We start from the raw sequence: 17,507 nt of genomic DNA, 5'->3' as shown, positions 1-17,507 counted from the left end.
TATATAATATTATAATTTACAACTACATAATGTTATATAGTGCTTTAAGTTAATAATGTTATATATTAAGACGTCCTTAGTGAGGAGTCCCCACACTTCTAGCAGCAAAATGACGTTCGGTCCCGCGCGATTCTTCTGACGATGGATATAATAGCACGTACATGTTCCGTATACTTTGTAGTTGCGGGCGACTGACTTGTCGAGGTAAGTCGCAACTTTAGAGTCGCGCGCGATCCTTAATCGCGGTAGTACGAATAAAAATTGTGCCATATTCGACAATGGATTTTATAATCGCGTGGCTAGTCGCAAATGGAAAGCACGCTTCAGACGGCAACGTTGGAAGACCAGAAAAATAAAGCTGTTCTGTCTCACAAAAGAAAGATACGTACATATGTGTTTCCTTATTCTTTCAAATTTTGGCGCTGCTGCGCCAATTTACGGCTATTAAAATATGGAGAGGACTTGGAGAGGTATTATAAGGAACTTTATTCTAATATTCACGTAATTGCTCGCCACGTGTGATACTCGCCAGAGATCTAGGGCATAAGATTTTCACACTGCGCTTCTCTCTTTTCTCTCAACGGAGTCCTAGGCCATCGTACGACGCTCGCATACATACTACGAAGGGGATACATACTTGTGTGTGGTTGTGCTATACGTTACCTCCCTCTCGCACGTACAATACAGATGTACCATATGCCGCTCTTAGTTTGAAAAACCTGACTATGAAGTGGGAAAGGTGATAAATGATGAACTTTTGACAATACTGATAACGAGTCAACAGTTCAGTACTTTCCTCAGAAATGCGTTCGGTTGCCGTCGATCGTTTGGTAGTCGACATATTATCTTTGAAGAGAACGCTTTGTATATAGTAAGTATCTATACTAATAAATTACATGTATGCCTTTAACATTATCATTTTGTATAGTGCTTCTCCTAACCCTCCGAAGATCCTATTGGCCAATCGATGGCCGCAGTCAGGTATGGAGCACGTTGAAGAACTGCGTACGGTGCTGCCGAGCTAATCCACCTCCAGTGGATTATGTAATGGGCGATCTCCCAGCAGCACGGATAACAGAATCACGGCCGTTCACCAACATCGGAATAGACTATTGCGGGCCCTTTTTTGTCAAGGAACGAAAGGATCACAACCGACGGAAGATAAAGGTGTACGTGGCAATCTTTATATGTCTCGCAGTAAAAGCAGTTCACATTGAGCTGGTTAGTGACCTCACAAGCGAGGCTTTCATTGCTGCACTACGAAGATTCATTGCTCGCCGAGGATTCTGCTCAAGTATCCACACGGACAACGGCACCAACTTCGTCGGCGCAAACAACGAGCTCCGAGAACTACGGAACCTCCTACGGTCCGACGATCATAAGGCAAAGGTTCAGTCCTTTTTAGCCGACAGACAGATCGAGTGGCACTTCATTCCTCCCAATTCACCGCATTTCGGCGGGTTGTGGGAAGCTGCAGTGAAGTCTTTCAAACGACACCTCAGACGTGTCGCAGGTAACGAGCTTCTATCATTAGAGGGCCTTAACACCCTCATCATTGAGATCGAGTCGATCCTCAATTCCCGTCCGCTGACTCCGATCTCCACCGATCCAAACGATCTCCTCGTCCTTACTCCCGGTCACTTCCTTATCGGAGATTCACTAACATGTTTACGAGATCGAGAGTTCACAGATACTCCAACCAATCGTCTATCCAGCTGGCAACATATTCAACAGCTCAAGCAGCACTTCTGGCGCCGCTGGCATCGAGAGTATCTCAATGAGTTAAACGTACGCAACAAATGGAGCAAGGGGAGTCACGACATTCGAGAAGGGATCATCGTCCTCCTCAGAGACGATAACGCCCCCCCAATGCAATGGCCACTGGGCAGAATCATCAAGGTCCATCCCGGCGCAGACGGCATCATCCGGACGGCTACCGTTCGAACAGCAACGAATTCCATAGATCGGAGCATCAAACGGATGGTACCACTACCGAGCAGATCGACACCAGATGACTCCAACCTAATCAGCAGCAACGCGGACTAATGCGAGATCCACCTCGCCAAATCAATCACATCATTTTGATCGGTACCCTCTCAACGGGGGGAGGATGTTACGTCGCCCGACTCTCTACCTGGGCCGGACCTCACATCGCGGACGGATGGCAGCCAGATGTCCGCACATCCTTATCGCGTACTCTTGAAAACACTCGCAGCCCGACTATAAATCACAGAAAAATCTGGCGAAAGTCTTTCATTGCAAACAAGGGCTTTTCCACGAAAGCGTCTGGAAAACACGTGAACGCTAAGTGTTCACACGTGCGATGCCTCCTACTCCCAACTTTCCATCGAGGGTGGCTAATACCCTTCCTAGTCCATCGATAGTCTTACTAACCAATAGAAACAATTTCTATTACCCTCACTTCTCCAACCAAAAACTGTCATCAACAAATCAGATGACTCCGTGCGTTAGACACACCCATCCTTAGCTCACCTCCGACACAGCATCGTCACGATCAAGTCAGTTCGTCTTCGTCGTCAATTCAATCAACACGTTTACCACGATCGCTCAGTCCAACGAACTCATTGTGAAGTATCGTAAAGTCGCAATCTAACATTCGGCAAGTCATTCAAGTATAATTCTAGCCACCGAGGCACTAAACAGTAACTTCAATTCACGCGAACGAGACATTCGATTCTTCGCGTCAACATACTTCGGACGGTTCTTGCATTCATTCGGCAAGCTAGTCTAATAATTTCACACGATATCGGGATTCATCGCGTTAACCGATATCCATTACAACATATTTATATATACGTTCCAAGTGTTGTGAAAAGTGGCGAAATAAATAAAAATAGATAACTGGAAACTACAGTTATTTCACTCTAACCACCCCTATTGTCGTAACTGAAATCAGGGGATCGCTCTGCTCGTGGTGTCGATCAGTAGATCGTAACGGGAATTTACGACTCCCGTTGACGCTCCTAACGGAGACTCGTCTCCCCGCGACTGGACGAACAAACACGCGATATAATTCGATTCTACGTGTGGATTAAACGTTTTTATCGTTCGAATTTGTTTAGAAAAAAATTTTCATTCCAAGGATTTTTTCGAGTTATTTCATTAAAAAGCGTTATAAAGCACAAATATTTTTACACAAATCGCGATATATTTCGATTCTACGCGTGGATTAAACGTTTTTATCTTTCGAATTTGTTTAGAAAAAAATTTTCATTCCAAGGGTTTTTTCGAGTTATTTCCTTAAAAAGCGTTATAAAGCACAAATATTTTTACACAAATCGCAATATAATCCAATGGTAGAAATACTATTTTCAGTATAAAAATTAAATAAATTAAAATTCATCAACTTGAAATAGATGATAAATGTTGAGTTTTAGGTGAAATTAGAGGGGAGATTGAATCTTAAAATTGAAATTTATATTAACGTAAACAATCAAAAGTATCGATAGTTATTGAACAAAAAATTATTGAAAAAGGTTCGTTACAAAGTTTGTTTTTAGAAAATTTATGTTTTAAATATAATAATTTTAATATATTAGTAAAATAATTTCATAATATAAGAATTTTAATTTCCAATGGTAGAAATATTATTTTCAAAATAAAAATTAAATAAATCAAAGTTTATCAACTTAAAATAGATGATAAATGTTGAGTTTTAAGTAAAATTATAGGGGAGATTGAATCTAAAAATTGCAATTTATATTAAAGTAAACAATCAGAAGTATCGGTAGTTATTGAACAAAGATTATTGAAAGAGGTTCATTATAATGTTTGTTTCTATAAAATTTAAATTTTAAATTTAATAATTTTAATATAGTAGTAAAATAATTTCATAATATAAGAAATTTAATTTCCAATGGTAGTAATATTATTTTCAAAATAAAAATTAAATAAATTAAAATTTATCAACTTAAAATAGATGTTAAATGTTGAGTTTTAAGTAAAATTAGAGGGGAGATTGAATCTAAAAATTGCAATTTATATTAAAGTAAACAATCAGAAGTATCGATATTTATTGAAAGAAAATTAATGAAAAATGTTCGTTATAATGTTTGTTTTTATAAAATTTAAGTTTTAAATTTAATAATTTAAATATAGTAGTTAAATAATTTCATAATATAAGAAATTTAATTTCCAATGGTAGTAATATTATTTTCAAAATAAAAATTAAATAAATTAAAATTTATCAACTTAAAATAGATGTTAAATGTTGAGTTTTAAGTAAAATTAGAGGGGAGATTGAATCTAAAAATTGCAATTTATATTAAAGTAAACAATCAGAAGTATCGATATTTATTGAAAGAAAATTAATGAAAAATGTTCGTTATAATGTTTGTTTTTATAAAATTTAAGTTTTAAATTTAATAATTTAAATATAGTAGTTAAATAATTTCATAATATAAGAAATTTAATTTCCAATGGTAGTAATATTATTTTCAATATAAAAATTAAATAAATTAAAATTTATCAACTTAAAATAGATGATAAATGTTGAGTTTTAAGTAAAATTAGAGGGGAGATTGAATCTAAAAATTGAAATTTATATTAAAGTAAACAATCAAAAGTATCGATAGTTATTGAACAAAGATTATTGAAAGAAGTTCCTTATAATGTTTGTTTTTATAAAATTTAAATTTTAAATTTAATAATTTTAATGTAGTAGTAAAATAATTTCATAACATAAGAATTTTAATTTCCAATGGTAGAAACATTATTTTCAAAATAAGTATTAAATAAATTAAAATTTATCTACTTAAAATAGATGATAAATGTTGAGTTTTAGGTAAAATTAGAGGGGAGATTGAATCTTAAAATTGAAATTTATATTAACGTAAACAATCAAAAGTATGGATAGTTATTGAACAAAAAATTATTGAAAAAGGTTCGTTACAATGTTTGTTTTTAGAAAATTTATGTTTTAAATATAATAATTTTAATATATTAGTAAAATAATTTCATAATATAAGAATTTTAATTTCCAATGGTAGAAACATTATTTTCAAAATAAAAATTAAATAAATTAAAATTTATCAACTTAAAATAGATGATAAATGTTGAGTTTTAAGTAAAATTAGAGGGGAGATTGAATATAAAAATTGAAATTTATATTAAAGTAAACAATCAGAAGTATCGATAGTTATTGAACAAAAAATTGCTGAAAAAGTTTCCTTATAATGTTTGTTTTTATCAAATTTAATTTCTAAATTTAATAATTTAAATATAGTAGTAAAATCATTTCATAATATATGAATTTTAATTGCCAATGTTAGAAACATTAATTTCAGAATAAAAATTAAATAAATTAAAATTTATCAACTTATGATAGATGTTAAATGTTGAGTTTTAAGTAAAATTAGAGGGGAGATTGAATCTAAAAATTGAAATTTATATTATAGTAAACAATCAGAGGTATCGATATTTATTGAAAGAAAATTAATGAAAAATGTTCGTTATAATGTTTGTTTTTATAAAATTTAAATTTTAAATTTAATAATTTTAATATTGTTGTAAAATAATTTCATAATATAAGAATTTTAATTTCCAATGGTAGAAATATTATTTTCAGACTAAAAATTAAATAAATTAAAATTTATCGACTTAAAATAGATGATAAATGTTGAGTTTTAGGTAAAATTAGAGGGGAGATTGAATCTTAAAATTGAAATTTATATTAACGTAAACAATCAAAAGTATGGATAGTTATTGAACAAAAAATTATTGAAAAAGGTTCGTTACAATGTTTGTTTTTAGAAAATTTATGTTTTAAATATAATAATTTTAATATATTAGTAAAATAATTTCATAATATAAGAATTTTAATTTCCAATGGTAGAAACATTATTTTCAAAATAAAAATTAAATAAATTAAAATTTATCAACTTAAAATAGATGATAAATGTTGAGTTTTAAGTAAAATTAGAGGGGAGATTGAATATAAAAATTGAAATTTATATTAAAGTAAACAATCAGAAGCATCGATATTTATTGAAAGAAAATTAATGAAAAATGTTCGTTATAATGTTTGTTTTTATAAAATTTAAGTTTTAAATTTAATAATTTAAATATAGTAGTAAAATAATTTCGTAATATAAGAATTTTAATTTCCAATGGTAGAAATATTATTTTCAAACTAAAAATTAAATAAATTAAAATTTATCGACTTAAAATATATGTTAAATGTTGAGTTTAGGTAAAATTAGAGGGGAGATTGAATCTAAAAATTGAAATTTATATTAACGTAAACAATCAAAAGTATCGATAGTTATTGAACAAAAAATTATTGAAAAAGGTTCGTTACAATGTTTGTTTTTAGAAAATTTATGTTTTAAATATAATAATTTTAATATATTAGTAAAATAATTTCATAATATAAGAATTTTAATTTCCAATGGTAGAAATATTATTTTCAAAATAAAAATTAAATAAATTAAAATTTATCAACCTAAAATAGATGTTAAATGTCGAGTTTTAGGTAAAATTAGAGGGGAGATTGAATCTAAAAATTGAAATTTATATTAAAGTAAACAATAAGAAGTATCGATAGTTATTGAACAAAGATTATTGATAGAGGTTCATAATAATGCTTGTTTTTATAAAATTTAAATTTTAAATTTAATAATTTTAATATAGTAGTAAAATAATTTCATAATATAAGAATTTTAATTTCCAATGGTAGAAATATTATTTTCAAAATAAAAATTAAATAAATTACAATTTATCAACCTAAAATATATGATAAATGTTGAGTTTTAGGTAAAATTAGAGGGGAGATTGAATCTAAAAATTGAAATTTATATTAAAGTAAACAATCAGAAGTATCGATAGTTATTGAACAAAGATTATAGAAAGAGAAACAATCAGAAGTATCGATATTTATTGAAAGAAAATTAATGAAAAATGTTCGTTATAATGTTTGTTTTTATAAAATTTAAATTTTAAATTTAATAATTTTAATATAGTAGTAAAATAATTTCATAATATAAGAATTTTAATTTCCAATGGTAGAAATATTATTTTCAAAATAAAAATTAAATAAATTAAAATTTATCAACCTAAAATAGATGATAAATGTTGAGTTTTAGGTAAAATTAGAGGGGAGATTGAATCTAAAAATTGAAATTTATATTAAAGTAAACAAGCTGAAGTATCGATATTTATTGAAAGAAAATTAATGAAAAATGTTCGTTATAATGTTTGTTTTTATAAAATTTAAGTTTTAAATTTAATAATTTAAATATAGTAGTAAAATAATTTCGTAATATAAGAATTTTAATTTCCAATGGTAGAAATATTATTTTCAAACTAAAAATTAAATAAATTAAAATTTATCAACTTAAAATAGATGTTAAATGTTGAGTTTTAAGTAAAATTAGAGGGGAGCTGGAATCTAAAAATTGAAATTTATATTAAAGTAAACAATCAGAGGTATCGATAGTTATTGAACAAAGATTATTGAAAGAGGTTCATTATAATGTTTGTTTTTATAAAATTTAAATTTTAAATTAAATAATGTTTATATAGTAGTAAAATAATTTCATAATATAAGAATTTTAATTTCCAATGGTAGAAATATTATTTTCAAAATAAAAATTAAATAAATTAAAATTTATCAACTTAAAATAGATGAAAAATGTTGAGTTTTAGGTAAAATTAGAGGGGAGATTGAATCTAAAAATTGAAATTTATATTAAAGTAAATAATCAGAAGTATCGATAGTTATTGAACAAAAAATTACTGAAAAAGTTTCCTTATAATGTTTCTTTTTATAAAATTTAAGTTTTAGATTTAATAATATTAATATAGTAGTAAAATAATTTCATAATATAAGAATTTTAACTTCCAATGGTAGAAATATTATTTTCAAAATAAAAATTAAATAAATTAAAATTTAACAACTTATAATAGATGATAAAAGTTGAATTTTAAGTAAAATTAGAGGGGAGCTGGAATCTAAAAATTGAAATTTATATTAAAGTAAACAATCAGAGGTATCGATAGTTATTGAACAAAGATTATTGAAAGAGGTTCATTATAATGTTTGTTTTTATAAAATTTAAATTTTAAATTAAATAATGTTTATATAGTAGTAAAATAATTTCATAATATAAGAATTTTAATTGCCAATGGTAGAAATATTATTTTCAAAATAAAAATTAAAGAAATTAAAATTTATCAACTTAAAATAGATGTTAAATGTTGAGTTTTAAGTAAAATTAGAGGGGAGATTGAATCTGAATATTGAAATTTATTTTAAAGTAAACAATCAGAAGTATCGATATTTATTGAAAGAAAATTAATGAAATATGTTCGTTATAATGTTTGTTTTTATAAAATTTAAGTTTTAAATTTAATAATTTTAATATAGTAGTAAAATAATTTCATAATATAAGAATTTTAATTTCCAATGGTAGAAATATTATTTTCAAAATAAAAATTAAATACATTAAAATTTATCAACTTATGATAGATGTTAAATGTTGAGTTTTAAGTAAAATAAGAGGGGAGATTGAATCTAAAAATTGAAATTTATATTAAAGTAAACAAGCTGAAGTATCGATATTTATTGAAAGAAAATTAATGAAATATGTTCGTTATAATGTTTGTTTTTATAAAATTTAAGTTTTAAATTTAATAATTTTAATATAGTAGTAAAATAATTTCATAATATAAGAATTTTAATTTCCAATGGTAGAAATATTATTTTCAAAATAAAAATTAAATACATTAAAATTTATCAACTTATGATAGATGTTAAATGTTGAGTTTTAAGTAAAATAAGAGGGGAGATTGAATCTAAAAATTGAAATTTATATTAAAGTAAACAAGCTGAAGTATCGATATTTATTGAAAGAAAATTAATGAAATATGTTCGTTATAATGATTGTTTTTATAAAATTTAAGTTTTAAATTTAATAATTTCAATATAGTAGTAAAATAATTTCATAATATAAGAATTTTAATTTCCAATGGTAGAAATATTATTTTCAAAATAAAAGTTAAATACATTAAAACTCATCAACTTAAAATAGATGATAAATGTTGAGTTTTAGGTAAAATTAGAGGGGAGATGGAATCTAAAAATTGAAATTTATATTAAAGTAAACAATCAGAAGTATCGATAGTTATTGAACAAAGATTATAGAAAGAGAAACAATCAGAAGTATCGATATTTATTGAAAGAAAATTAATGAAAAATGTTCGTTATAATGTTTGTTTTTATAAAATTTAAATTTTAAATTTTATAATTTTAATATAGTAGTAAAATAATTTCATAATATAAGAATTTTAATTTCCAATGGTAGAAATATTATTTTCAAAATAAAAATTAAATAAATTAAAATTTATCAACCTAAAATATATGATAAATGTTGAGTTTTAGGTAAAATTAGAGGGGAGATTGAATCTAAAAATTGAAATTTATATTAAAGTAAACAAGCTGAAGTATCGATATTTATTGAAAGAAAATTAATGAAAAATGTTCGTTATAATGTTTGTTTTTATAAAATTTAAGTTTTAAATTTAATAATTTAAATATAGTAGTAAAATAATTTCGTAATATAAGAATTTTAATTTCCAATGGTAGAAATATTATTTTCAAACTAAAAATTAAATAAATTAAAATTTATCAACTTAAAATAGATGAAAAATGTTGAGTTTTAAGTAAAATTAGAGGGGAGATTGAATCTGAATATTGAAATTTATTTTAAAGTAAACAATCAGAAGTATCGGTAGTTATTGAACAAAGATTATTGAAAGAGGTTCATTATAATGTTTGTTTTTATAAAATTTAAGTTTTATATTTAATAATTTTAATATATTAGTAAAATAATTTCATAATATAAGAATTTTAATTTCCAATGGTAGAAATATTATTTTCAAAATAAAAATTAAATAAATTAAAATTTATCAACTTAAAATAGATGAAAAATGTTGAGTTTTAGGTAAAATTAGAGGGGAGATTGAATCTAAAAATTGAAATTTATATTAAAGTAAATAATCAGAAGTATCGATAGTTATTGAACAAAAAATTACTGAAAAAGTTTCCTTATAATGTTTGTTTTTATAAAATTTAAGTTTTAAATTTAATAATTTTAATATAGTAGTAAAATAATTTCATAATATAAGAATTTTTATTTCCAATGGTAGAAATATTATTTTCAAAATAAAAGTTAAATACATTAAAACTCATCAACTTAAAATAGATGATAAATGTTGAGTTTTAGGTAAAATTAGAGGGGAGATGGAATCTAAAAATTGAAATTTATATTAAAGTAAACAATCAGAAGTATCGATAGTTATTGAACAAAAAATTACTGAAAAAGTTTCCTTATAATGTTTCTTTTTATAAAATTTAAGTTTTAGATTTAATAATTTTAATATAGTAGTAAAATAATTTCATAATATAAGAATTTTAACTTCTAATGGTAGAAATATTATTTTCAAAATAAGAATTAAATAAATTAAGATTTATCGACTTAAAATAGAAGATAAATGTTGAGTTTTAAGTAAAATTAGAGGGGAGATTGAATCTAAAAATTGCAATTTATATTAAAGTAAACAATCAGAGGAATCGATAGTTATTGAACAAAGATTATTGAAAGAGAAACAATCAGAAGTATCGATATTTATTGAAAGAAAATTAATCAAAAATGTTTGTTATAATGTTTGTTTTTATAAAATTTAAATTTTAAATTTAATAATTATAATATAGTAGTAAAATAATTTCAGAGTATAAGAATTTTAACTTCCAATGGTAGAAATATCATTTTCAAAATAAGAATTAAATAAATTAAGATTTATCGACTTAAAATAGAAGATAAATGTTGAGTTTTAAGTAAAATTAGAGGGGAGATTGAATCTAAAAATTGCAATTTATATTAAAGTAAACAATCAGAGGAATCGATATTTATTGAACAAAGATTATTGAAAGAGAAACAATCAGAAGTATCGATATTTATTGAAAGAAAATTAATCAAAAATGTTTGTTATAATGTTTGTTTTTATAAAATTTAAATTTTAAATTTAATAATTATAATATAGTAGTAAAATAATTTCAGAGTATAAGAATTTTAACTTCCAATGGTAGAAATATTATTTTCAAAATAAAAATTAAATAAATAACATTTATCAACTTAAAATAGATGTTAAATGTTGAGTTTTAAGTAAAATTAGAGGGGAGATTGAATCTAAAAATTGTAATTTATATTAAAGTAAACAATCAGAGGAATCGATATTTATTGAAAGAAAATTAATGAAAAATGTTCGTTATAATGTTTGTTTTTATAAAATTTAAATTTTAAATTTAATAATTTTAATATAGTAGTAAAATAATTTCATAATATAAGAATTTTAATTTCCAATGGTATTAATATTATTTTCAAACTAAAAATTAAATAAATTAAAATTTATCGACTTAAAATAGATGATAAATGTTGAGTTCTAAGTAAAATTAGAGGGGAGATTGAATCTAAAAATTGAAATTTATATTAACGTAAACAATCAAAAGTATCGATAGTTATTGAACAAAAAATTATTGAAAAAGGTTCGTTACAATGTTTGTTTTTAGAAAATTTATGTTTTAAATATAATAATTTTAATATATTAGTAAAATAATTTCATAATATAAGAATTTTAATTTCCAATGGTAGAAATATTATTTTCAAAATAAAAATTAAATAAATTAAAATTTATCAACCTAAAATAGATGTTAAATGTTGAGTTTTAGGTAAAATTAGAGGGGAGATTGATTCTAAAAATTGAAATTTATATTAAAGTAAACAATAAGAAGTATCGATAGTTATTGAACAAAGATTATTGAAAGAGGTTCATAATAATGCTTGTTTTTATAAAATTTAAATTTTAAATTTAATAATTTTAATATAGTAGTAAAATAATTTCATAATATAAGAATTTTAATTTCCAATGGTAGAAATATTATTTTCAAAATAAAAGTTAAATAAATTACAATTTATCAACCTAAAATATATGATAAATGTTGAGTTTTAGGTAAAATTAGAGGGGAGATTGAATCTAAAAATTGAAATTTATATTAAAGTAAACAATCAGAAGTATCGATAGTTATTGAACAAAGATTATAGAAAGAGAAACAATCAGAAGTATCGATATTTATTGAAAGAAAATTAATGAAAAATGTTCGTTATAATGTTTGTTTTTATAAAATTTAAATTTTAAATTTTATAATTTTAATATAGTAGTAAAATAATTTCATAATATAAGAATTTTAATTTCCAATGGTAGAAATATTATTTTCAAAATAAAAATTAAATAAATTAAAATTTATCAACCTAAAATATATGATAAATGTTGAGTTTTAGGTAAAATTAGAGGGGAGATTGAATCTAAAAATTGAAATTTATATTAAAGTAAACAAGCTGAAGTATCGATATTTATTGAAAGAAAATTAATGAAAAATGTTCGTTATAATGTTTGTTTTTATAAAATTTAAGTTTTAAATTTAATAATTTAAATATAGTAGTAAAATAATTTCGTAATATAAGAATTTTAATTTCCAATGGTAGAAATATTATTTTCAAACTAAAAATTAAATAAATTAAAATTTATCAACTTAAAATAGATGTTAAATGTTGAGTTTTAAGTAAAATTAGAGGGGAGATTGAATCTGAATATTGAAATTTATTTTAAAGTAAACAATCAGAAGTATCGGTAGTTATTGAACAAAGATTATTGAAAGAGGTTCATTATAATGTTTGTTTTTATAAAATTTAAGTTTTAAATTTAATAATTTCGATATAGTAGTAAAATAATTTCATAATATAAGAATTTTAACTTCCAATGGTAGAAATATTATTTTCAAAATAAAAATTAAATAAATTAAAATTTAACAACTTATAATAGATGATAAAAGTTGAATTTTAAGTAAAATTAGAGGGGAGCTGGAATCTAAAAATTGAAATTTATATTAAAGTAAACAATCAGAGGTATCGATAGTTATTGAACAAAGATTATTGAAAGAGGTTCATTATAATGTTTGTTTTTATAAAATTTAAATTTTAAATTAAATAATGTTTATATAGTAGTAAAATAATTTCATAATATAAGAATTTTAATTTCCAATGGTAGAAATATTATTTTCAAAATAAAAATTATATAAATTAAAATTTATCAACCTAAAATAGATGTTAAATGTTGAGTTTTAAGTAAAATTAGAGGGGAGATTGAATCTAAAAATTGAAATTTATATTAAAGTAAACAATCAGAAGTATCGATAGTTATTGAACAAAAAATTACTGAAAAAGTTTGATTATAATGTTTGTTTTTATAAAATTTAAGTTTTAGATTTAATAATTTAAATATAGTAGTAAAATCATTTTATAATATATGAATTTTAATTGCCAATGATAGAAACATTAATTTCAGAATAAAAATTAAATAAATTAAAATTTATCAACTTAAAATAGATGATAAATGTTTAGTTTTAAGTAAAATTAGAGGGGAGATTGAATCTAAAAATTGAAATTTATATTAAAGTAAACAATCAGAAGTATCGATAGTTATTGAACAAAAAATTACTGAAAAATGTTCGTTATAATGTTTGTTTTTATAAAATTTAAATTTTAAATTTAATAATTTTAATATAGTAGTAAAATAATTTCATAATATAAGAATTTTAATTTCCAATGGTAGAAATATTATTTTCAAAATAAAAATTAAATAAATTAAAATTTATCAACTTATGATAGATGTTAAATGTTGAGTTTTAAGTAAAATTAGAGGGGAGATTGAATGTAAAAATTGAAATTTCTATTAAAGTAAACAATCAGAAGTATCGATATTTATTGAAAGAAAATTAATGAAAAATGTTCGTTATAATGTTTGTTTTTATAAAATTTAAGTTTTAAATTTTATAATTTTAATATAGTAGTAAATTAATTTCTTAATATAAGAATTGTAATTTCCAATGGTAGAAATATTATTTTCAATATAAAAATTAAATAATTTTATTATCTACAATATTCCACTGACACTTTTTCACGTATGATAAATAATTTTTAAGATATAGAGGAAATGTAAGAAAAACTCCCGTTTTTTTTATTTAATCGATATGATGTTTATAAAGTTATAAAGTTGCTTGTCTTGTAGATTAGATTATATAGATTATATAGTAACATGATCTAATCTATATCGTTCCGAATCATATGATACAAAAACGTTTCTACCAAGAATTTGTTTCTAATACAATCAGATTATATTCGATTATATTATACAATCAGAATACATATCAGTTTATTTCAAACAGAATATTCGTAGGAGAGCCGTTCCTCTCGTTTTGTATCGAGTCAGAGACCGGCTGAGCATCTTAGGAGTAACGATAGTGAAATGCAATTCAAATTGTATAATTGAGAAATATTACAAACCGTTGTAAAACGTATATTACTTACAGATTATCCAAAGTGAAAAGGTGTAAATTTGGCTGTATGTTATAGTTTCGGTTCACGATAAGGATCCCGATATTCTTCTTATTGATTCTTAGGAAACATGCACGTGTGACGATAACTCGACTTGATGATGCTGCACGACGCATGTACAATGATAAGGAATAAGGACGTCTTTCAGCTTCTTTTCATTTCTGGCTAGTATCACGCGCCGACACCGATAACAAAGATCAGCTATATTCTTTTTAATAGAACCATCCATTTTTTAACACGTTAATCAATCTGTTAATCAATCTGCATTTCTCATAAAAGGATAGTGACCTTTTATGTCGAGAAACCATTAGTACTGAACGAAAAACCTTTGGAAAAGCTGAATAATATAAATAAAATAATTAAATTTTAGGTTTTTGTCGTTTTTTATCACTATAATATTAATTATTTGTATTGAGGGTATTATAATTATATACTATAATAGTATATAATATTATAATTTACAACTGCATAATGTTATATAGTGCTTTAAGTTAATAATGTTATATATTAAGACGTCCTTAGTGAGGAGTCCCCACACTTCTAGCAGCAAAATGACGTTCGGTCCCGCGCGATTCTTCTGACGATGGATATAATAGCACGTACATGTTCCGTATACTTTGTAGTTGCGGGCGACTGACTTGTCGAGGTAAGTCGCAACTTTAGAGTCGCGCGCGATCCTTAATCGCGGTAGTACGAATAAAAATTGTGCCATATTCGACAATGGATTTTATAATCGCGTGGCTAGTCGCAAATGGAAAGCACGCTTCAGACGGCAACGTTGGAAGACCAGAAAAATAAAGCTGTTCTGTCTCACAAAAGAAAGATACGTACATATGTGTTTCCTTATTCTTTCAAATTTTGGCGCTGCTGCGCCAATTTACGGCTATTAAAATATGGAGAGGACTTGGAGAGGTATTATAAGGAACTTTATTCTGATATTCACGTAATTGCTCGCCATGTGTGATACTCGCCAGAGATCTAGGGCATAAGATTTTCACACTGCGCTTCTCTCTTTTCTCTCAACGGAGTCCTAGGCCATCGTACGACGCTCGCATACATACTACGAAGGGGATACATACTTGTGTGTGGTTGTGCTATACGTTACCTCCCTCTCGCACGTACAATACAGATGTACCATATGCCGCTCTTAGTTTGAAAAACCTGACTATGAAGTGGGAAAGGTGATAAATGATGAACTTTTGACAATACTGATAACGAGTCAACAGTTCAGTACTTTCCTCAGAAATGCGTTCGGTTGCCGTCGATCGTTTGGTAGTCGACATATTATCTTTGAAGAGAACGCTTTGTATATAGTAAGTATCTATACTAATAAATTACATGTATGCCTTTAACATTATCATTTTGTATAGTGCTTCTCCCTATAATATATATTAATATATAATATAAAATTTAAAATTCATTTCTGGTGACTTAAAGGACATAAGTATAACTTGTATGACTTGTGTATGGCTGTGCATTACGTTATTTGCAAATTAATTAGCAACAGTAATTAATTTAAGTTTCTAGTATTATCGTAATATTAAATGATTATTCTTAGGAAGAAAATTACTCTGTACGTGCACGTATCTTAAGTTGCTAAAAGTTAAATTACAACAAGACATGTAATGGGTTAATAGTGTACGATAATTAAAAAGAGTGTCATTTTTTATAAATTACGAAAAAGTTACTTATATCTGAACTAAGAAATGTCATAAATATCATAAAACGGAAGCAGAAGAAATAAAATTGAAAGATAGAATGAGAAAGAGTAATATTTTAAACGTGAAGGTTAGGTGTTAAATTCTACTCAAATCAAATAAAATATTTAATTAAATATAAAAAGAAGTTAAAGTATTTACTTGGTTATGTTTATTCCAAATTGTTTGTTTCGATATAATTTTTGCAAAATATTAAACAATATATACTTACGTAAATAAGAATATTACTTTCAAAGTCGAAACAATCATATAAACATTTATGTACATGCATTATAAATTCATAATTTTATTTTATATACTTTGTTTCAGATAGAGAAATGAACATTTTTTTGCTCATTAGCAGTTGGTAGATAATGATGTTAAATCATGTGACGTAATTTGATATGCTAGTTCCCTTAGATGGGAACACTATCATGCATGTATACAACTTTCCAGTGAAGCAAATAAGAAGAGAAACCTTTGTTTGAGTTAATGAATTAAAAACTATTTGAAAGTGGTCTGTAGAACAGTATAAATCAGAGAGATGACAACCGAAGTTACATAGTCACAACCTTTCGAAAACTTAAAAGAATTATTCGATAACGTGGGTAATTTGAAACCATGACCGGAAATTGAATAACTACGAGATTCAACTGATTATGTGTACAGTGGTTTAGAAATAAGCGCAGAAAGAATGCAGTTAGAAAAATTGGATAGAGAAGTACATCCTAAAACGTTGCTTTGTCATGATATGAAAGGTGGCTGCCTAGAAGACAGGTAATAGAAATCGCTATATATTTATCAATTCATATATTATACATAATATACCCGTGATTTTTCAGATTTATATATCGATCAGAATCTTATGATTCTTACCTATTTTATCACTGGAGTGTTATTGACACGTTTGTGTATTTTAGTCATCGTTTCATAACTGCGCCACCTTTTGGGTGGATTAATGTAGCACATAATCATGGTGTAAAAGTTCTTGGTACTGTAATTACGGAAAGAGAAGGTACCTGGGATGTAATATTTGAATCTCAGGAAGAAGTAAGAAGATTTGCAGATGCACTAATATTTGTTGCAAAATTTTATAAATTCGATTTTATAAGTCTGGTTATTAAATATTGAAAATACCATTAAAAGTGAGCAAGTTAATAATTTAATTTATTTTGTAAAATATCTAACAGAAAATATTCGTGAAGCAATTAGAAATTCTGAAATTATATGGTACGACGGCGTAACCAATGAAGGAAAATTCAATTGGCAAAATGAGCTTAATTACAATTGTTTCTGTTTGTAAATTTTATTTAATGTTCTGAATACAATGTTTCAGAGATTT

General features: G+C 25.1%; 1 protein-coding gene across 1 annotated transcript; it reads left to right on the top strand.

Annotated features, from left to right (window-relative positions):
• The first annotated feature begins 1,047 nt into the window (after window positions 1-1,047).
• On the top strand, window positions 1,048-2,046 carry LOC132915927 (uncharacterized). Its single transcript, XM_060975698.1, has one exon. The coding sequence runs from the start codon at window positions 1,048-1,050 to the stop codon at window positions 2,044-2,046; it is 999 nt and encodes a 332-aa protein (XP_060831681.1).
• The last annotated feature ends 15,461 nt before the right edge of the window (window positions 2,047-17,507 follow it).

Source organism: Bombus pascuorum, unplaced genomic scaffold, assembly GCF_905332965.1.
Source record: "Bombus pascuorum unplaced genomic scaffold, iyBomPasc1.1, whole genome shotgun sequence".
NCBI classification, from domain to species: domain Eukaryota; kingdom Metazoa; phylum Arthropoda; class Insecta; order Hymenoptera; family Apidae; genus Bombus; species Bombus pascuorum.
Note: the sequence above shows the minus strand (reverse complement) of the source record. Positions and strands in the feature narration are given on the sequence as shown.